General features: G+C 40.6%; 1 protein-coding gene across 1 annotated transcript in view; it reads left to right on the forward strand.

Moving 5' to 3' along the window:
- The window catches only part of HEPHL1 (hephaestin like 1), an 88271-nt gene that overhangs the window by 17357 nt on the left and 52442 nt on the right, over positions 1-18472 (forward strand). The window contains exons 3-9 of the mRNA XM_036075008.2: positions 3800-4012; positions 4709-4888; positions 8666-8920; positions 12506-12674; positions 15051-15190; positions 15342-15473; positions 17036-17247. Of these exons, the coding sequence (XP_035930901.1) occupies positions 3800-4012; positions 4709-4888; positions 8666-8920; positions 12506-12674; positions 15051-15190; positions 15342-15473; positions 17036-17247 (1301 nt within the window). The remainder of the gene's footprint in view (positions 1-3799; positions 4013-4708; positions 4889-8665; positions 8921-12505; positions 12675-15050; positions 15191-15341; positions 15474-17035; positions 17248-18472) is intronic.

The following is an 18472-nucleotide window of genomic DNA, read 5'->3' on the forward strand; positions in this document are numbered from 1 at the left end:
CTACTGTTGTTTTTTTTTTTAATTCAGAGAAGCATAAAGAAGGGGTAAATGTCTCACATTCTGATTCCCTACTTATCCACTAAAATGAGCTCAAAACCAAAGATTAAACAAAAACTAATATATGAACTTGGTTAGAAAATTTTAGGGGCGCCTGGGTGGCTCAGTCAGTTAAGCGTCTGCCTTTGGCTCCAGTCATGATCCCAGGGTCCTGGGACTGAGGCCTGTATCAGGCTCCCTGCTCAGCGGGGAGCTTTCTTCTCCCTCTCCCTCTCCCTGCCGCTCCCCTGTTTGTGTTATCTCTCTCTGTCTGTCAAATAAATAAAATCTTTTTTAAAAAAAAGAAAATTTTGGGCACCTGGTGGCTCAGTCAGTTAATCAGCTGCCTTTAGCTCAGGTCATGATCCCAGAGTCCTGGGATCGAGTCCTGCACCGGGCTCCCTGCTCATCGGGGAGCCTGCTTCTCCCTCTGCCTGCTGCTCCCCCTGCTGTACTCTCTCTCTCTCTGTCAAATAAATAAATAAAATCTTTTTTTTAAAAAAAGAAAATTTTAAGGGCGCCTGGGTGGCTCAGTTGGTTAAGCGACTGCCTTCGGCTCAGGTCATGATCCTGGAGTCCCTGGATCGAGTCCCACATCGGGCTCCCTGCTCGGCAGGGAGTCTGCTTCTCCCTCTGACCGTACCCCCTCTCATGTGCTCTCTCTCATTCTCTCTCTCTCAAATAAATAAATAAAATCTTTAAAAAAAAAAAAAAAAAAAGAAAATTTTAAGAGTACAGAGAGGTATAATAAGAGAAGTAAAAATTCTTCTTACTTGTCTCTTACCTGAAAAGCAATCACCTTTAAAAATGATGTACTATATGGTGAAAAACATAATAAAATAAAGATGTCTTACAAATTTTTCTTAGAAAATTTTCCATACATATATTTGTGTGTGTGTGGTTATGTGTATGTATATATTTGTTCATTTGTACAAAAGAGATTATACTGTAATGCTGTTACATATTATCTGTTTTCCATTTTTGCTTCATCTTGGAGATTTTCTCATATTAGCACACAGAGAAAGACCTCCTTTTAACAGTTGTGCAATATCCCTTTGTATGAATGTACCAGTCTAGTACATTGATGATTATTGATGATTGATGATGATTATTTAGGTTGTTTTCATTTGCGGGTTGATACTGGCAATTCTACAACAAGCATTCCAGTTCATGTATTTTGAAAAACATTTTCAAGGATGTTTCTAGGGGAAATTTTTAAAAGTAAAATTGCTGGTTACGTTCATATTCTTTCTCTTTCTTTCTTTCTTTCTTTCTTTCTTTCTTTCTTTCTTTCTTTCTTTCTTTCTTTCTCTCTCTCTCTTTCAATAGGAATTGGCAAAGTGTCCTCCAAAAAATTGCACATTTACTCTTCCACCATTTGTTTATGAGCTGGCCTGTTTCTCCTATAACTTCACCAATCCTCAATATTCTCAAACCTGATGGGGTGAAAACTTGTATATTTTAATTTCTAAAAGCCCACACATTTTATTTTTTTATTTATTTTTATTTTTTTTAAAGATGTTATTTATTTATTTGACAGAGAGCACAAGCCGGGGAGCCGCAGGCAGAGGGAGAGGGAGAAGCAGGCTCCCCGCTAAGCAGGGAGCCCAACGTGGGGCTCGATCCCAGGACCCCGGGATCATGACCTGAGCCGAAGGCAGTCGCTTAACCATCTGAGCCATCCAGGCGCCCCAAAGCCCACACATTTTAGAATACATAAAACCAAATGATTGTTTTAAAAATATTCTTATATGGTTAATGTTACCATTGCTCAAAACCTTTGACAAATCAAAATTCCTTTCTGGGAATAATTTTCAGAACAACTTAATAAGCTACCCCACCCTAAATCACCTTTTACTTTATATTCACAGTATATTTTGGATCCTAAATGATCATCCTCATCTTGAGAGGTGAAACCAAGGTTTTGTTTGGGGACTCAGGCCCTTCCTTTCAATAATAGTGATCAACATTTCCCAATTATAACAAGCAAAAAGAAAACACATAAGTAGAGTGTAAATAAAAGAGTCTCTGGAAAAACTAATATTTGTATTGATTTGTATCATATAATCAAAGCAAAATGAGTGATCTCAGTTGAAGCCTCTAGACAAGTCCACTACCCACCCACCCTTCCCCAGCTACGGAGCCTCAGTCTCTCTGTATATAAATTCAGAAGCTTTCAAGCCATGCATTTTATTCACAGGGCTTTGGTGTGTGGTGTACAGTCATGCCACTCATTCATTATTTTATTCAACAGATACGTACTGAGCACCCACTCTACTAAGCACTGAGGTAGACCTTGCTTATAAAATTATGAGCAAAAAACCCCTATTTTTTGTGGAAATTATAGTCTAACGTGAGAGACAGACATTAATTGAACAATTATATACACAATATTATACATATATAATTAAAACCTTGGGCAAGTACTATGAATGAATAATAACTGATGTTTACTGAAAGCTTACTATATGCCAGATGCTGTGATAAATGTATTGTAGATCTTATGTCATGCAAGCCTCAACAACTCTATGAGATAGGTATGATAACTATCATCCTCTTCCAGATAAGAATCTAAGACTCCTAGAAGAGAAGAAAATTGCCCAAGTTGCAGCTAACAAGCAATGGAGATAGTATTTGATTCCAGGCAGTCTAACTTCAATGGCCCTGAACTTCACCATTGGCTCTACTGCCCTTCTCTCTGTGTGAATGCATTTTAGAAAACTGACCTAGTCCAGGGAGTTCAGGATTGCAGGTTTGTTGAATGGATGGTGAACAAGTGAAAGAATGGAGAATGAACTTGGGGTGTGTCCACATCCATCTCCTCGGCCTCTCACCCTCCAGCCTTCTTCCTAAGGCCATCCAGCTCGTCCTGGTCCTTCCAGACCTCTACCTTCTATCCAGGTAGTTATCAAACTAGTTTTATCAGTGGACTTTCCTTAATTGAAAAATCTTGTGAAATCTTAGTTCACACCCCCTCTGTGGTAGACCCCCCACCTAGCAAAACACCAAATTATGTTTAACACATCACCCTATTTTACTCCCCAGTTGTCCCATGTGCTAATAATTCCGATTCCGGTTGGCTCAACAGAACTGTAGGATCTCTGGAGGAAAGATGAATGTCTTACTCTTCCTTCCTATCTTTCGTGAGAATTCAAACAGGTGTTGAATCTGTAATAAGTGCCTAAGAATTTCATTATTTCTTCTGTTTCTTTCCTTCCTTTTTTTAAGATTTTATTTTATTTATTATTAGAGAGAGAGGGAGAGAGAGAGCACGAGTGGAGGGAAGGGGCAGGGAGGGAAAGAGAGAGGCAGACTCCCCACTGAGCAGGGAGCCTAGTGCAGGAATTGACCCCAAGACCCCAAGATCATGATCTGAGCCAAAGTCAAATGTTTAACCAATTGAGCCACCCAGGCACCCCTCTCCTTTCCTTCTTGAATTCATGTTAAGTGAGGTGGATTCAAATCTTCCTGATTGGAACAAGAGGCCCATCAGAAGGGATCCTTATGAACATTTATTAAGCATCTGGCTTTGTGCAGGATGCTTTCTGTACATTGTGTCAGCTAGTTCTCACATCACTCTGGGGTAAGTATCAACATTCTAGCTTCACTGATAGAAAACCAAGGCATTGAGAATTTAAGTAACATGCCTCAATCCCACAGGAAATAAATTTTAATTCATAGGTGTTTGATTCCAAAGCTCTGGCCCTGTCCACTATAGCATGCGATCTTTGTATATTAACTATTTTTAATCTTTTCTTGGAAGGAGCCCTATACCCAGATGGAACATCTGGAAGGAATAAGAATGATGATATGGTTCCTCCTGGCAATAACTACACCTATATCTGGCCAGTGAGAGAAGAATATGCCCCTGCTCCAGCGGACGCCAACTGTCTGACCTGGGTGTACCATTCGCACATTGACGCGCCTAAGGACATCTGCTCTGGGTTAATTGGCCCCCTGCTGGTATGCAAGGAAGGTAAGGAGCTCTTCCACCCCCCACCAACACACACACACACACACACACACACACACACACACAAGCCTATTCCCAGATGTATTAAAAAGTATGTATAAATTTTGGGCTTTGTTTTGCCTGCCTCCCTTGCTCCATACAAAGGTGCCTTTTCTTCCAAGCTTTCCATAAGATTAGGGAGATTCTTCTAACATAGAAGGCCAGTCTGACACCACAGCAGGGGTAATAATTCAGACTTCTGTCAAGGAACCATCATTAGCATTCTGAAATTTATATACTTTAAAAAAGAAAACAAACCAGGGACATACCATATTGATAGCCATTCATGCCAGCCCATACCACACATAGAGAAGTGAAGAATGTAGCCAAATGGCCAGGCTTGCTTTTGCTTTGATATTTCACCTGCATGATCACTTTTTGTTCCCCATTAATCACGTTAGTGTGTCTGTGCTCTGTCAGTAACACTGGCTCCTTTTAGGAGCAGTTGCTGTGAAGGCTTCTGTTTCATGACTTTTCTCTTCTACGACTCTGTCATTTCCATTAAAATCCTTTGCTGCTTTCATGTTGTGGTTATTCTTGTTCTTATAAGTCTTTGACTGACTTCAAACTTACCTGATACCATTGGCAAGAGGCAAAACTCATCTTGATTTAATTCACTTTGAACTATTTTCCTCCACTCTTTTGGATGTCCCCCGATAGGTGTCCTGAATAAATATTCCGGGACAAGGACAGATGTGGACCGAGAATTCATTATAATGTTTACTCTGGTGGATGAGAATCAAAGCTGGTACCTTGATGAAAATATCAGACATTTCTGCACTGACCCTGATTCAGTTGACAAAAAAGATGCTGTTTTCCAGAGAAGTAACAAAATGCATGGTGAGTGTCTCCCGTGTTATCAAATATATACCAAATGCTTTTTGTGGATCTGATACTATGAGGCGAGGGATGAAAAAACACAGAAATGTCTAACCCGGTTTTCTAGGATTGATAACTCAGTGATAAGAATGGTTAGGAAGTGATATGAAACACAATCCATGTCAGAACATAAAACAATCTGAGAAGAGATGAGGCAATAGATATCAGCTGAATTGTGTATGACAAGCTATGGTATGGAAAGTGGAAGGATTAATGTTATAATCAGGAAAGAATCAAGAGGTGATCCTAGAGAAGGATGGGTTTATATTGACAGGAGAAAGGAGAATGAATTGCCATCACATAACAATTCTGTGGTTTGCAACATTTTGCATTATTCCAGTAACCATTTCCTGAGTGACTGCTAAATTTTAAAAACTATGCTGTATGCTATGTTTAAATACACACTTGTGAATTTGTTATATTTCCCAGGCATTCCTTTTTTGAAAATAATAATTTTTTTTTTTTTTTGAGAGAGAGAATCTTAAGCAGACTCCACGCCCAGCATGGAGCCCAACACAAGGCTCAATGTCACAACCCTGAGACCATGACCTGAGCTAAAATCAAGAGTTGGATGCTTAACCGACTGATCCACCCAGGCACCCCTCCCAGACAATCTTTCAATCAACATTTATTGAGCATTCACTATGTGCCAGATCCATATTTGAAAATAGTGAACTTCTTATAGTTATCTTCTCCATTGAGACAGACCACTTACCCACATCTGTTTTGCAGAATAGTGGCTTAATACAGAATTTTAAGACTTGGGGATTATTAAGTAGACTCATTCTTCTGTTTTCCTAGAGAGTTCTAGTGAACACAAAGAACATCTTCAATGTAAACAAACACCCCATGTCATTCATTGATACATTTCCTTCATATTTGCTTGTCTGTCTCCTAGAATCATCTTAACCAAGGCAGCATCAATGTAGTTAAAAAATCATAGGAGAGAGGGAAGGGGCTGAAGATCATCTGACCTCCCCCATTTTACAGAAGAAGAAACTGAAGTCAAGAGACCATCAATGACTTGCCTAAGGTCAAAGTGATAATTAGGGCCAGAGTTGCCTGAGAGAAGCTAAGAGAGGAGCCCCATAGCAAATAAATGTTAGTTTGGTTGTGTTTGATTCCAAAGTGTGTCGAGGTGTGAGTGTCAGTATACTGACAATTTCCACTGCATCGCACACCCTCTCTGTTCTTTCTAGTGGTATTTCAGTAACCTTGTGTGAGGGGGGTGTTTGGAAAATATTTTAGGAGGGAAGAAGTAAAGGAGGGAAGGTTGGGAGGCAGGGGAAGCAGGGAAAGAAGTGAAGGACAGGATAAACAAAGACCTAAATTCAAAACATTGCTGTGTCCAGTCAACTTTTATCCCTATGCTTTACAAAATGGTGGCAATGCTCTCAAATCTTGCTGAAAACTACTGTGATGGTTTACGACTCAGCTGCCCACAGAATTCCTCTCACTCTTTCAAATGAAAATGTCCAACAAAAAGGAATCAATTACATAAGCAAATATAGACTGTATTTAAAATAAAAATCAGCCTGGGGGCGCCTGGTTGGCTCAGTCGGTAGAGCATGCGAATCTTGATCTCAGGGTTGTAAGTTCGAGCCCCACACTGGGTGTAGAGATGACTTAAAAATAAACTCTTTTGATGGCTGCATAATTTGGTATTCTTAATCTCAGGAAACAAACTGAGGGTTGCTGGAGTGGGGGGTAGTGGGAGGGATGGGGTGGCTGGGTGATAGACACTGGGGAGGGTATGTGCTATGGTGAGCACCCGTGAATTGTGCAAGAGTGTTTAATCACAGATCTGTACCTCTGAAACAAATAATGCAATATATGTTAAGAAAAAGAAAAAAAAGATAGCAGGAGGGGAAGAATGAAGGGGGGGAAATCAGAGGGGGAGACGAACCATGAGAGACGATGGACTCTGAAGAACAAACTGAGGGTTTTAGAGGGTAGGGGGGTGAGAGGATGGGTTAGCCTGGTGATGGGTATTAAAGAGGGCACTTTCTGCATGGAGCACTGGGTGTTATGCACAAACAATGAATCATGGAACACTACATCAAAAACTAATGATGTAATGTATGGTGATTAACATAACAATAAAAAATTTAAAAAAATGAAAAAATAAATAAATAAACTCTTAAAAAAAATAAAAAATAAAAAAATAGGGGCACCTGGGTGGCTCAGTCGGGAAACAACCAACTCTTGGTTTCAGCTCAGGTCATGATCTTATGGTTGTGGGATTGAGCCACTCGTTGGGCTCCACACTCAGCTTGGAGTCTGCTGGATATTCTCTCTTTCTCACTCTCTCTAAAATAAGTAAATAAATAAATAAATAAAATCTTTTAAAAATAAATAAAATCTTTAAAAATAAGTAAATAAAAGTAAAAATCAGCCTGTATGCAGAAGTAGGTGTTTGCAAACAGTCGGTCTTCTTCGAACTAGTAAAGGAGACCTAACCAAGAATAGAAAAACATCAACTTATGGGGCACCTGGGTGGCTCAGTCGGTTAAGCAGCTGCCTTCGGCTCAGGTCATGATCCCGGGGTCCTGGGATTGAGCCCTGCATTGGGTTCCTTGCTCAGTGGAGAGCCTGCTTCTCCCTTTCCCTCTTTCTGCGTGCCGCTCCCCCTGCTTGTGCTCTCTCTCTCACTATCTCTCTGTGTCAAATAAATAAATAAAATCTTAAAAAAAAAAAATCAACTTAAAAAAAAAAAAACAACAAAAACTAGTCCATAGAAGATGCTCAATCAATATAATATTTATTGATAAATTTATTTAAATGTACTAAAATTATTTAGAATCAGTTGTGCTGTCTTAATCATTATTATCTTAGTAACAATTGCTTTTTAATTCAGTTTGGATTTAAGAAGTGATGTTATGACTCTTTAAAACCATGAGTCAAGTTTTCTTCTGCACTTGGTAAAGTCCTGGCTGCCATTCAGATGATTCAAAAGACTAGGTCTCAGACTTCCAGCATAAGCTCAATCAATTAGATGCTGCCCCAGCAAGACCTAGTAACAACTGTTTTTTCTCTCTGCTTTTAAAATAACAGAACTTTAAAGTAACACGTCTCATAGGTCCCTTCTAATCAGCTCCTTTCATTTCCTTCTTGCTGCTCGCTTTGGTTACTTAAATTAAGTAGCTCCTATGTGCCTGCTTTTCTGCTGGGTCCTGATAGCTGTGGAATGGGTGAGATGGGGTTTCTAATGTCAGGGACCAAGAGTCCTGTAGGGAAGTCAGGTATGAAAATGAAGGATTGCAGGGTGATGGGTATTGAGGACGGCACGTGCTGTGATGAGCACTGGGTGTTACACTTAACTAACGAATCATTGAACACTACATCAAAAACTAATTATGTACTATACAGTGGCTAACTGAACATAATAAAAATAAAGAAAGAAAGAAAGAAAGAAAATGAAGGATCGCGAGAGGAAGTGGCTGAGCCATCCTGAAGTCTGAGCAGTGCTCTGTTTACTCCTGACCTCATTATTGTGTTCACACAGCAGCTCCAAGTTTGTTTTCCTGTGTGCTCATCTCCACTTTTATTGAGTGCTTTTCTCTTGAAAAACCTAATACCTTTCACTCTGTTCTGGGACTGTAGTTTATGAAAGGAGTCATGCTTTTCTGCACAAAAACATTATAAGCGATGATCAGCGCTCAATTTTCAGCTGTGCTGGAGTATGTGTTACCCCCTCTACAGGGGACTCTCTTGCACCAGTGTGTTTCTGTTTTTCAGCCCTCAATGGATACCTCTTTGGAAACCTCCCTGAGCCTGAGATGTGTGTTGGTGAATTGGTGTCCTGGCACCTCTATGGGATGGGGAATGAAATAGACATCCATTCCATCTATTTTTATGGCAACACCTTCATCAGCAGAGGACATCGGACTGATGTCATCAACCTGTTCCCAGCCACCTTCCTGACAACAGAAATGGTAGTCGAGAATCCTGGGAAGTGGATGATAACTTGCCAAGTTAGTGATCACCTACAAGGTAAAAAGGACAAGGGCCAGTGTAGCGTGTGGATGTTTCGAGGGGGATGATTATACCACACAGTCAATGATGCTCATTCAGTATCTGCTGTTAGATAGGTTCTTGTATTATATTTAATTAAATATTGGGTATAGAGGAAAATGCACAATGCTCATTTATTTGCCATCCTATCAACAGATATTTATTCATCAACTCCCTATGAAAAAGGTGGGAGGTGAATGAAAGAAATGGTAAGACCTTCAAGGAGCCTGCAGTCTAGTAGCTAGACTTTGTTAGACATTTGCAAATGAATAAAATCTGAGGCAGAAAGATAAATGCTCTTTGTTTGCTATGGTCACTTCTCTGGAAGAAGCAGAGGGACTTCCTGAGGTGTTGGCCCCTAATCTGAGTCTTGAAATATGGGTAGGAATTGAACAGATGAAGAAGGGAAGAAAGGCTTTCCAGGCAGAGGAAGCACCATGAACCAGGAAAAAGACATGTTCTATACAAGCAGCTGTAAATAGAATAATAACATTTTAACACTGGAGAGAAATTTATGGATAATCTGGACCAACCCAACATCTAAGTCTTCCATTTCCTTCTGGATATCTCTTTTAAGGAACTGTAGCAGCCCATTTCATCTCTGGGCTTCTCTGCTAGAATGCTCTTCCTTATATTGAGACAAGGGCCAATGATAGCTGCAAAGTCCTATGATAGGTACATGATGAACATTTTCTTTTTTTACTTAAATGCCTGTTGAATGACTTAGTCTCATCCTTTGGGACCACACAGAATGGGTCTCTCCTCAGCTGGACCATAGGCTTATGCCAGAAGAGTGATAAGAGAGAAATCTACAGAGGCAGAGCCTAGTGGGAGGAGATCTGAAGGGCAAAGCTAAGGAGTCAGGACTGTGTCCGGAAGGCCAAGAGGGTTCTTCCAGATCCTTAGGCACATCAGTGCAGCAATTTAGGAAGATAAGTATGATACCTGTGTGCAGAAAGGATTTGATGGAGAGATTCTGGCCACTGGATGCTAGTTAAGAAACATTGGCAACACTAGAGTTATGACGTAGAAAAGGTCTGGCCTCAAGATGTCCATCAACAGATAAATGGATAAAGAAGATGTGGTATATATATACAATGGAATATTATGCAGCCATCAAAAAGAATGAAATCTTGTCATTTGCAATGACGTGGATAGAACTAGACAGTATTATGCTAAATGAAATAAGTTAATCAGAGAAAGACAAGTGTCATATGATCTCACTGACATGAGGAATTTGAGACACAAGACAGAGGATCATAGGGGAAGGGAGGGAAAAATGAAACAAGATGAAACCAGAGAGGGAGACAAACCATAAGAGACTCTTAATCTCAGGAAACAAACTGAGGGTTGCTGGAGTGGAGGGAGGTAGGAGGGATGAGGTAGCTGGGTGATGGACATTGGGGAGGGTATGTGCTATGGTGATTGCTGTGAATTGTGTAAGACTGATGAATCACAGACCTGCACCTCTGAAACAAATAATACATTATATGTTAAAAAAAAAAAAAAAGAAGAAGAAGAAGAAGAAGATAGTAGGAAGGGAAAAATGAAGGGGCGGAAATCAGAGGGGGAGATGAACCATGAGAGACGATGGACTCCGAGAAACAAACAGAGAGTTTTAGAGGGGAGGGGGGTGGGGGGATGGGTTAGCCTGGTGATGGGTATTAAGGAGGGCACGTATTGAATGGGGCACTGGGTGTTACATGCAAACAATGAATCATGGAACACTACATCAAAAACTAATGCTGTAATGTATGTTGACTAACATAACATAATAAAATAAAATTAAAAAAAAAGAAAAGGTCTGGCCTAAGATGGTGAGAACAAAATAGAAAAAAAAAATGTGTCAATGGAATAGACACAGAAGAAATAATGTGTAATTAAATTTGGATACTGACTCACTACCCACAGTCACCAGCAGGTACAGGGATGCAACTCTCCAGGGCAGCTTTGATAACACATTCTTGTTCCTGTCAACCTTAAGCAGCTAATCTTAACATTAGTCAGCTGGGTTATTTCAATTCAGTTCAATTCAATAAATGTTGAGTGGATCAGTAAATATGTACCAGAAACTGTTCTGGGAAGACAAAGTGATCAAGACAAGATTCCCATTCTTATTTCCCCCCAGTTTTATTGAGGTATAATTGATACATAGGAATTGCATATATTTAAGATGTGCAACTTGATGTGTTGATATATGCATACTTTGAACTCATCACCACACTCAAACTAATTAACATAGCCATGACCTCGCATGTTTAACTGTGTGTATGCGCATGCCCATGCTAAGAACACTTGAGATCTCAAAGAGTACAAAGTTCCAGTTATGCAAGATGAATGAGTTCTGGAGACCTAATGTACAGCATGGTGACTATGGTCAATACTGTAGAATGTACTTGGAATTTCCTAAGAGGGTAGATATTAAGTGTTCTTACTGCAAGATCCCTATTCTTACAGGGTCTCATGCTGTTATATGTAGGAAGAAACTAGTTTTAAAATCAAGGCATTCACAGCTTATTTGAGACTAGTAAGATTGCTAAGCATGGCCAGTGGCTGTGGACATAAGCTGGTGTTTGTACATTACTGAAATATAGCATTTCCAAAATTATCCATACCCTCAGAAAAAAATTATCATAAAAAATTAGAAAATATACTTAATTTTAAAAATCAGTAATTCTGTCTTAGGATAATGGTGTTACGTTTTGAGGAACATTCTCCCTCTATTTTTTAGACCTTTATACATAAGTGCATGTTATTTATAAAATGAAGTGAATCTATTAATACTGCCCTTTATCTGACTTTTCCCACTTATTAATATATCAGAAATATATTTCCATGTCAGTGAATATAAAGCTACTTCGTCATTGTTAATCTTCCCAGTGTCCTTTCAAAGGAGATTATGATTTACCCAACAAATACTCTATTGCATAACACTTGTATTTTCCCCTCATTTTTGGGGGGCTATCATAAACCATACTAAAAAAACTCAGTTTACAGATATGTTACACTTTTGTCTGATATTTCTTTAGGAAAATTCTTAGATTTAGAATTCTTGGGTCAAACAGTTTGATTTTTCTCTTAAAGCTATGGATGGACATGTATTGCCAAATTCTCTTTTACTCCTCACCCTTAGTGTGTGAGAATTCCCCATTCATCTGCCAACACTGAGAACTATTAGTGTTTCTAATCTTTACCAATCTGATAAATGGATAACAGTGTTGCTTGATTACTATTAATATTGAACTGTTTTTTTCATGTGTTTATAGGTCGACGGTATTTAGATAGATTTTGTGAATAATCTATTGATGTCCCTTGCCCATTTTCCATTGGGAGATTTACTTTCTTCTTTCTTCTTTGTCAAATGTATTTATGTATTAATCTTTTGTCCTATGTGTTAAAATATCCCCCTACCCACCACTTATCCTTCACTTTTAACTTCGTTAAGGTCCTGTTTTCTGTACAAAAGTTTTAAATGTTTACAAAGTCAAATCTATCAGTCTTTTCCTGTCTGATTTCTTTTGTGAGCATTTATACCCTGGCTTGTGGTTTTTCTCTGTTCTGCAGCCGGCATGCTGGGACAGTATAATGTTGGTAACTGCAAAGGTGATATTCCTCACCCCAAAATGAAGGGTCAGCAGAGGCGCTACTTTATAGCAGCTGAAAAAGTTCTTTGGGATTATGCTCCTCAAGGCTATAACAAATTCAGTGGTCTTCCCCTAAATGCTTCTGGCAGGTAAGTACTCTTTGCTGGTGTTTCTAAGCTTCTCATAAGGGAGGCATCTGTTAGACCTTTTTCTGGGACCTCACTTGTATCCCCAGCCCTTATCCTATGAGCCTATACTCCATAGATGGCACCACTTAAAGGGTTAACGACACTAAAAGACACCACTTAAAGGGTTCTGAGCCCTGTAACGTACATATTGCTGAGAATTGGCAGGGTATTTATTGTGTCATGATTGGCTGGCTATATCAAAGCACTAAATTCATTCATTCATTCATCAAACATTTCTTGAGCACCTACTGGGTGAAAATTGCAGTGCTAAGTGCCATGAGAAATACTAAGCTCACAGAGACCAGACTAAGGTCTTTGCACATGTGGAAAAGATAGTTTTGAAGAGAGAATAAGACAGGGCTCTCTTTCAATAGACATGAACTGACCAAGGAAATTTACCCTTTCTGGTTCAAGGACAACCTGATATGTTATGCCCCCTCTACCCAGAATATCTTTTTCCTACCTATCCAGCAAAATGTTATTTTTCCTTCAAAATCTAATTCTAATGTCACCTCTTAAGTGAAGCCTCCCCTGACTCCTGAGTCATTGTTAATCATTTTCTCTCCCATAGCATGTAGTATTTTTCAAATTAAATCTAACAATTCACTAAGTGGATGTGGACTCCTGTGACTTGTTATTATGGAATCCTGTGCAATGATATCTGTGAAAGCATTTTGAAATGTGCAGTATGATACCAAGAATGATCATTATTACCCTATGATCCCTTTTATGTTTGAGGGAATGTTTTTAAAATTCTCTTTGTGATGGATAAGATACCCTTCATTTCTTTCATCATAATTTCACTCATTCATTCATTCTTCCATCAAACCAATGCCCTTGAACCTAACCTAAAGAATATGTATGAACCATTTATGAACCTGTTTGAAATCGACACTCTCTATTGACCAGTATTTCTCTATAAACAGAATAATGAGAACTGGCATTGGGAATTTTGTCTTAGAAACCTTCCAGAATTCTGAAGCACCTTTATGAAATATTAAACTATATTTAACTGATATTTAATGTGATATATGGAAACACAACATAAAAACTGACACGAGGGTTGCAGGGAGCTGAAAGGCAGTGTTCCCACCCTCAGGTCAGAAAGAAGCTGTGTGTGCAGGAGAAGAGAAGTAACCTGGCAAGTTACAAGTAAGATTAAGATGAGTTGTCCAGACAAGGGAGTTCTCTGGGCGTTCAGAGAGAGCTAAGACAGCCAGGGAACACTTCTCAGAGGAAATGGGACTTAAGCAGAGTCCTGAAGAATAGTGGAATTTATATAAGTGAATCGTAAGGAGGGAAATTTTAGTTGCAGGGGTTAGTGAGATCAAAGTGATTGGATGGGGGATTTGCACAGGGGAGTGGAGGTTTGCCTAGAGCCATAGGGAGAGGATTGGGTAAACTGGATCTCAACCGCAGATATCCTATAATCCTTTTGAACTTTATCTGATTGGCGGCTGTAAACAGTTGAAGATGTTAGAGCAGGCCGTGGAGATTACCATCTTGGAGATTAACGTTGTAGGAGTGTGTATGCTGAGGGAGAACCCGGAGCGAGCCGAGGCTAGAGGGAGGCTGCGGAGGGTGTAACTAGAGCTCCGTAAAATGCTGCAAACACAAGGTGATGGGGGCAGGTACGGGGCTTGTGGCAGCGGGGAGAAAGGCAAGGAAAAGAGGCAAAAAGGGTACAGAGAAGGAAGGATGAACAAGATAAGGAGATGAGGCAGAGAAAGAAGACAAAGGCAGCCTGTGTGACTGCAGGAGTGGTGGTACCGTTGGCAAAAATAAGGTATCTAGAGATAGTGCTAGTCAAAATTCACATCACTGCAGTTCACAACTTTGGAATTTGGTATTTCATGTATATCGTTTATACGATAACTCTCCATTGACTAAACTATTTGATTAACTAGACACTCCATTCCTTAATCATGCCAGATATCAAAGAGCTTACTAGATGCAGAGACTATTCATATTGACATTAGCAAGAGATAGAGGGATATTTACTCTGCAAAGAAACCAGTTAGCTCTTTACTTTGTAGAACACCATTCTGGGACTGCAATGCTGGTAAGTAAGGAGTTCACCTGTGCTTTCTTCGGTTGCTGGACCTCTGGGGAAGAAAGTAGGTGGCTAAGAGAGAGTGAGCTTGACCACCATCCAGCCCTCTGGAGACTTTCAAGGCTGCCTGACTATTCCGGGGCACTTGGTTGAAGACTGGACCATTTTTCCCAGGGAGATGGGTGGGTGAATGAGCTAAAGAGAATAAAAGGAAGCTCCATAATTAAGGCATCTGGTGGATATGTAGAGATGTGCTCTCAGTCAGGTTCCTATTCTTTACACAGTGACTCCGAGCTCTACTTCACACAAGGGGACAACAGAATTGGAGGAAAATATTGGAAGGCTCAGTATATGGAGTATGTTGATGCAACTTTTACTCGAAGAAAGAGACTCTCTGAGGCAGAAGCCCATCTTGGAATTCTTGGTAGAATAAAACCATCTGTCATGTTTTGAATGGGGGGAGATGCTTTAGTGGGGCATATATGTACATGGAATGACTCTCCTTCTCCTGCATATATTCACTTCCCTCTGCCCCTTTTCATCCTCTTCTCCCTCCTCCTCTTGATATCTTTCAGGCCCCGTCATCAGGGCAGAGGTGGGTGATACCCTGCTAGTCACCTTTGCCAACAAAGCCGACAAAGTCTACAGTATTTTGCCCCATGGCGTGATCTATGACAAGGCCTCTGATGCAGCCCCAAACATAGATGGTGAGTCTCAGGCTGGCCTCTGGGAGGAAAGAGGATGAGGGAACAGAGGACTTAGAACTGGATAGACTTGGTTCAGATGCTGGCCCCTTTTCTTACCAGCCCTGGGAGCTTTGTGAGCTTGTGCCTTACTCTTTCCCTACCAATGTAGATAGTGACACTCTGACTCCTTCAGAAGGAGCTGGAGAGAATTCAGGGCAGGGTCTGCTCCACAGTAAGCACTTAGGAAATGTTCACTCCTTTCCTTTTACCTCAGTAATGTAATAAATCTCAAAGTGAGCTACGTTCATGGTCACCCCCACTTCCCTAAGATGGAGAGCTTTCAACCACAGGTTATAGGGGATTCTGTGGGTAAAGGCTGAGGATAAAATCTGATTTCCAATGTTTGGTTGACATCAAAATCCTGCACTGTCTCTGCTGACAAATATTTATTGATAATCAGTCTCGTGTGTTTACCATCATATATGGCCTCTCCCCATCACAGAGTAGGTGGCAGAGACTCCCTACATGTAAGAAAGGCAGCTTTGGCCCGATAGCTGCAGGAACTACCCTTCCACTCATGATACTACTCTTGGGAACCTCCTAGTCTCCTTGGAAGTCTTCCCCATCATTGCAACAGACATTATGAAAGTCTGGGATACTTCATGCCCAAGGAGGGGCTAGGCCCAGTCCAGAGCAGGCTTTGAAATGATGGGAACAGAGAAGGGAGGAATGGAGGGAGAATTCCCCCTTCCCAGACCCATCATCATCCTCCCTCCTACAGCAACATCTCTTCTACCTATACTTTCTCCTTGGTCAAAATGCTCACAATGGCTGTGTGTGTGTGTGTGTGTGTAGGAAGACAGCCAGTGACAGCCCATATGTCTATATTTTCTATTGTTTATCTTAGCAAACATACTGGGCACGTTATTGCAAAGCTCTGGACAAGGTGCAGAGAGTTTCTGGCCTCAGCCTGGCTGGAGAGACTCAACGTATTCATCGTGTTCATTTGGCAATCTGATGTGTGGGCTGAGTGCCAAGTCTTTGGAATCAGACAGCCCTGAGTTTGAATCCCAGACCTGCCACTTATCAGCTTTGTCATCCTGTGTCATCACTTACCTCCTCTATCTTATGATTATTTGGCTTATTTCCTAGTTCAACCTAGATTTCAAACTCTTTAAAGACAGGGTGCTTGCTCAACTTTTTGGGGTATCCTCCGCAGTGCTGAGTATCATGTATTCTGCATACGAAGGCACTCAGTGAGAGTTTATGGATTTACATTTAATTGTTAGAGAGGCAATTATCACTCTTTTCATATTTGCTAAGCCTAGTATTTGGGTAAGAAATAGTATCTACGAAGACACTAAATGTAATCTCTGGAGAAGATGACCCTTGGATATAAGCTGCTATCTCATACAACAGCGGACAGTGACAGTGACCTCCCTGGTAGGATACCCGAGTGGAAACAACTGTTCTTCTACAAAATACATCATCAGAGAGAGACCCCAGGGCTGGAAGACCCAGTCTGACAAATCTAATGTTCTTGGCTCTTGCTTTGAGAGTAACTGTATCTATTATCTGCCCAGGATTTCTGAAGCCAGGGGCTCATGTGAAGCCAGGTGAAACCTTCACGTACAAGTGGACAGTGCCTGAGAGTGTAAGCCCAACGGCCGGTGATCCCCCCTGTCTGACCTATCTTTACTTCTCAGCGGTGGAGCCCATCCAGGACACCAGTGCTGGTCTTGTGGGGCCCTTGCTAGTCTGTAAGAAGGGTGCTCTCAATGCTGATGGGACACAGGTAGGCCATCCAAGGTCACTAAATTCTCCTCAGGGTTGTATGTGGGAGACAGCAATAATATGGCTAAGGATAAGAGTGTAATAAGGCGTCAGGTATGAAAAGCGGTTTTTCCTCCTTCTTAAAATTGACTTAAGATACAGAATGAGTATCTTACTTTTTGTAAATTTAAGATCTGAATTTAATTTTAAGGTAAATTTAAGATCTGAAAGTTATAGATGCCCACCCAGAAACCCAGGATTTCTGCTTGTTGTGGGTGGAATTTGGTGGGTCCCTGTCCCTGTGCATTGCTTTGATTCTAGAAATCTTTAGGGATCTACATGGACTGTGAATTGGGACCCTTTCTTCTTGGACAAGTTTTCTCAAACTTGGCCACATGTTAGAATCACATAGGGGACCTTTTAAACATCTTTCATTCCAGTGCTCCAGACTGATTCAATCAGAATCTCCAGGTGCTTTCTAATGTGTAGCCGAGGTAGAGAACCATTGTAACTCACCACTGTAAGCTGCAAGTGAATCACTAGGGTCAAGGGCACAAGAAAGCATGTAGATAAATTCTTGCAAGTCCCAACTTGGAGGCTTTGCTGGTTGCATTGACTAGTGTGGCAAAGCATAGCATTTCAAGCTATGTCTACATGATATTAAACACATTGATGAAAGGAGGAAAATCTAATCAATCATTTTGATTTATTTCACCAATCAGAAATAGCAAGGCTATTTATTTACATGGTATATTTTATAATGTTGGCATTGTAAGCACCCACTTCTGGGCTCCAGGGAATTTCTAGGTAAAGGACACAAAGTGTCTTAGTCCACCTCAGATTTTCATTTCTGCACAAAGTTCCAATCCTAGAAATGTCTATTAGAGGCTCAGTGTGTCAGGGCCCTCCAAATGGGCCCTCAATAATGCATGTGTAATAGGACTGAACAGTTACACTGTACCCCAACAGTCATATAAGGCAAAGCAGAATGACATGCCTGTTTTAAAGCTAAAGAAACTGAGGCCCACACTGACCAGATAAATAGAACTATCTGCATTATCTATGCAGCATGGGGTTTTTATTATTTTTACCTAAAGACGTCTCTTTTTGGTAATGACAAACGTGTTTTTTTGTTTTTTTTTTTTTGTTTTATTTGAGAGAGAATGAGAGACAGAGAGCATGAGAGGGAGGAGGGTCAGAGGGAGAAGCAGACTCCCCACTGAGCAGGGAGCCCGATGCGGGACTCG

This window comes from Halichoerus grypus, chromosome 11 (genome assembly GCF_964656455.1).
Source record: "Halichoerus grypus chromosome 11, mHalGry1.hap1.1, whole genome shotgun sequence".
In the NCBI taxonomy this organism is placed as follows: domain Eukaryota; kingdom Metazoa; phylum Chordata; class Mammalia; order Carnivora; family Phocidae; genus Halichoerus; species Halichoerus grypus.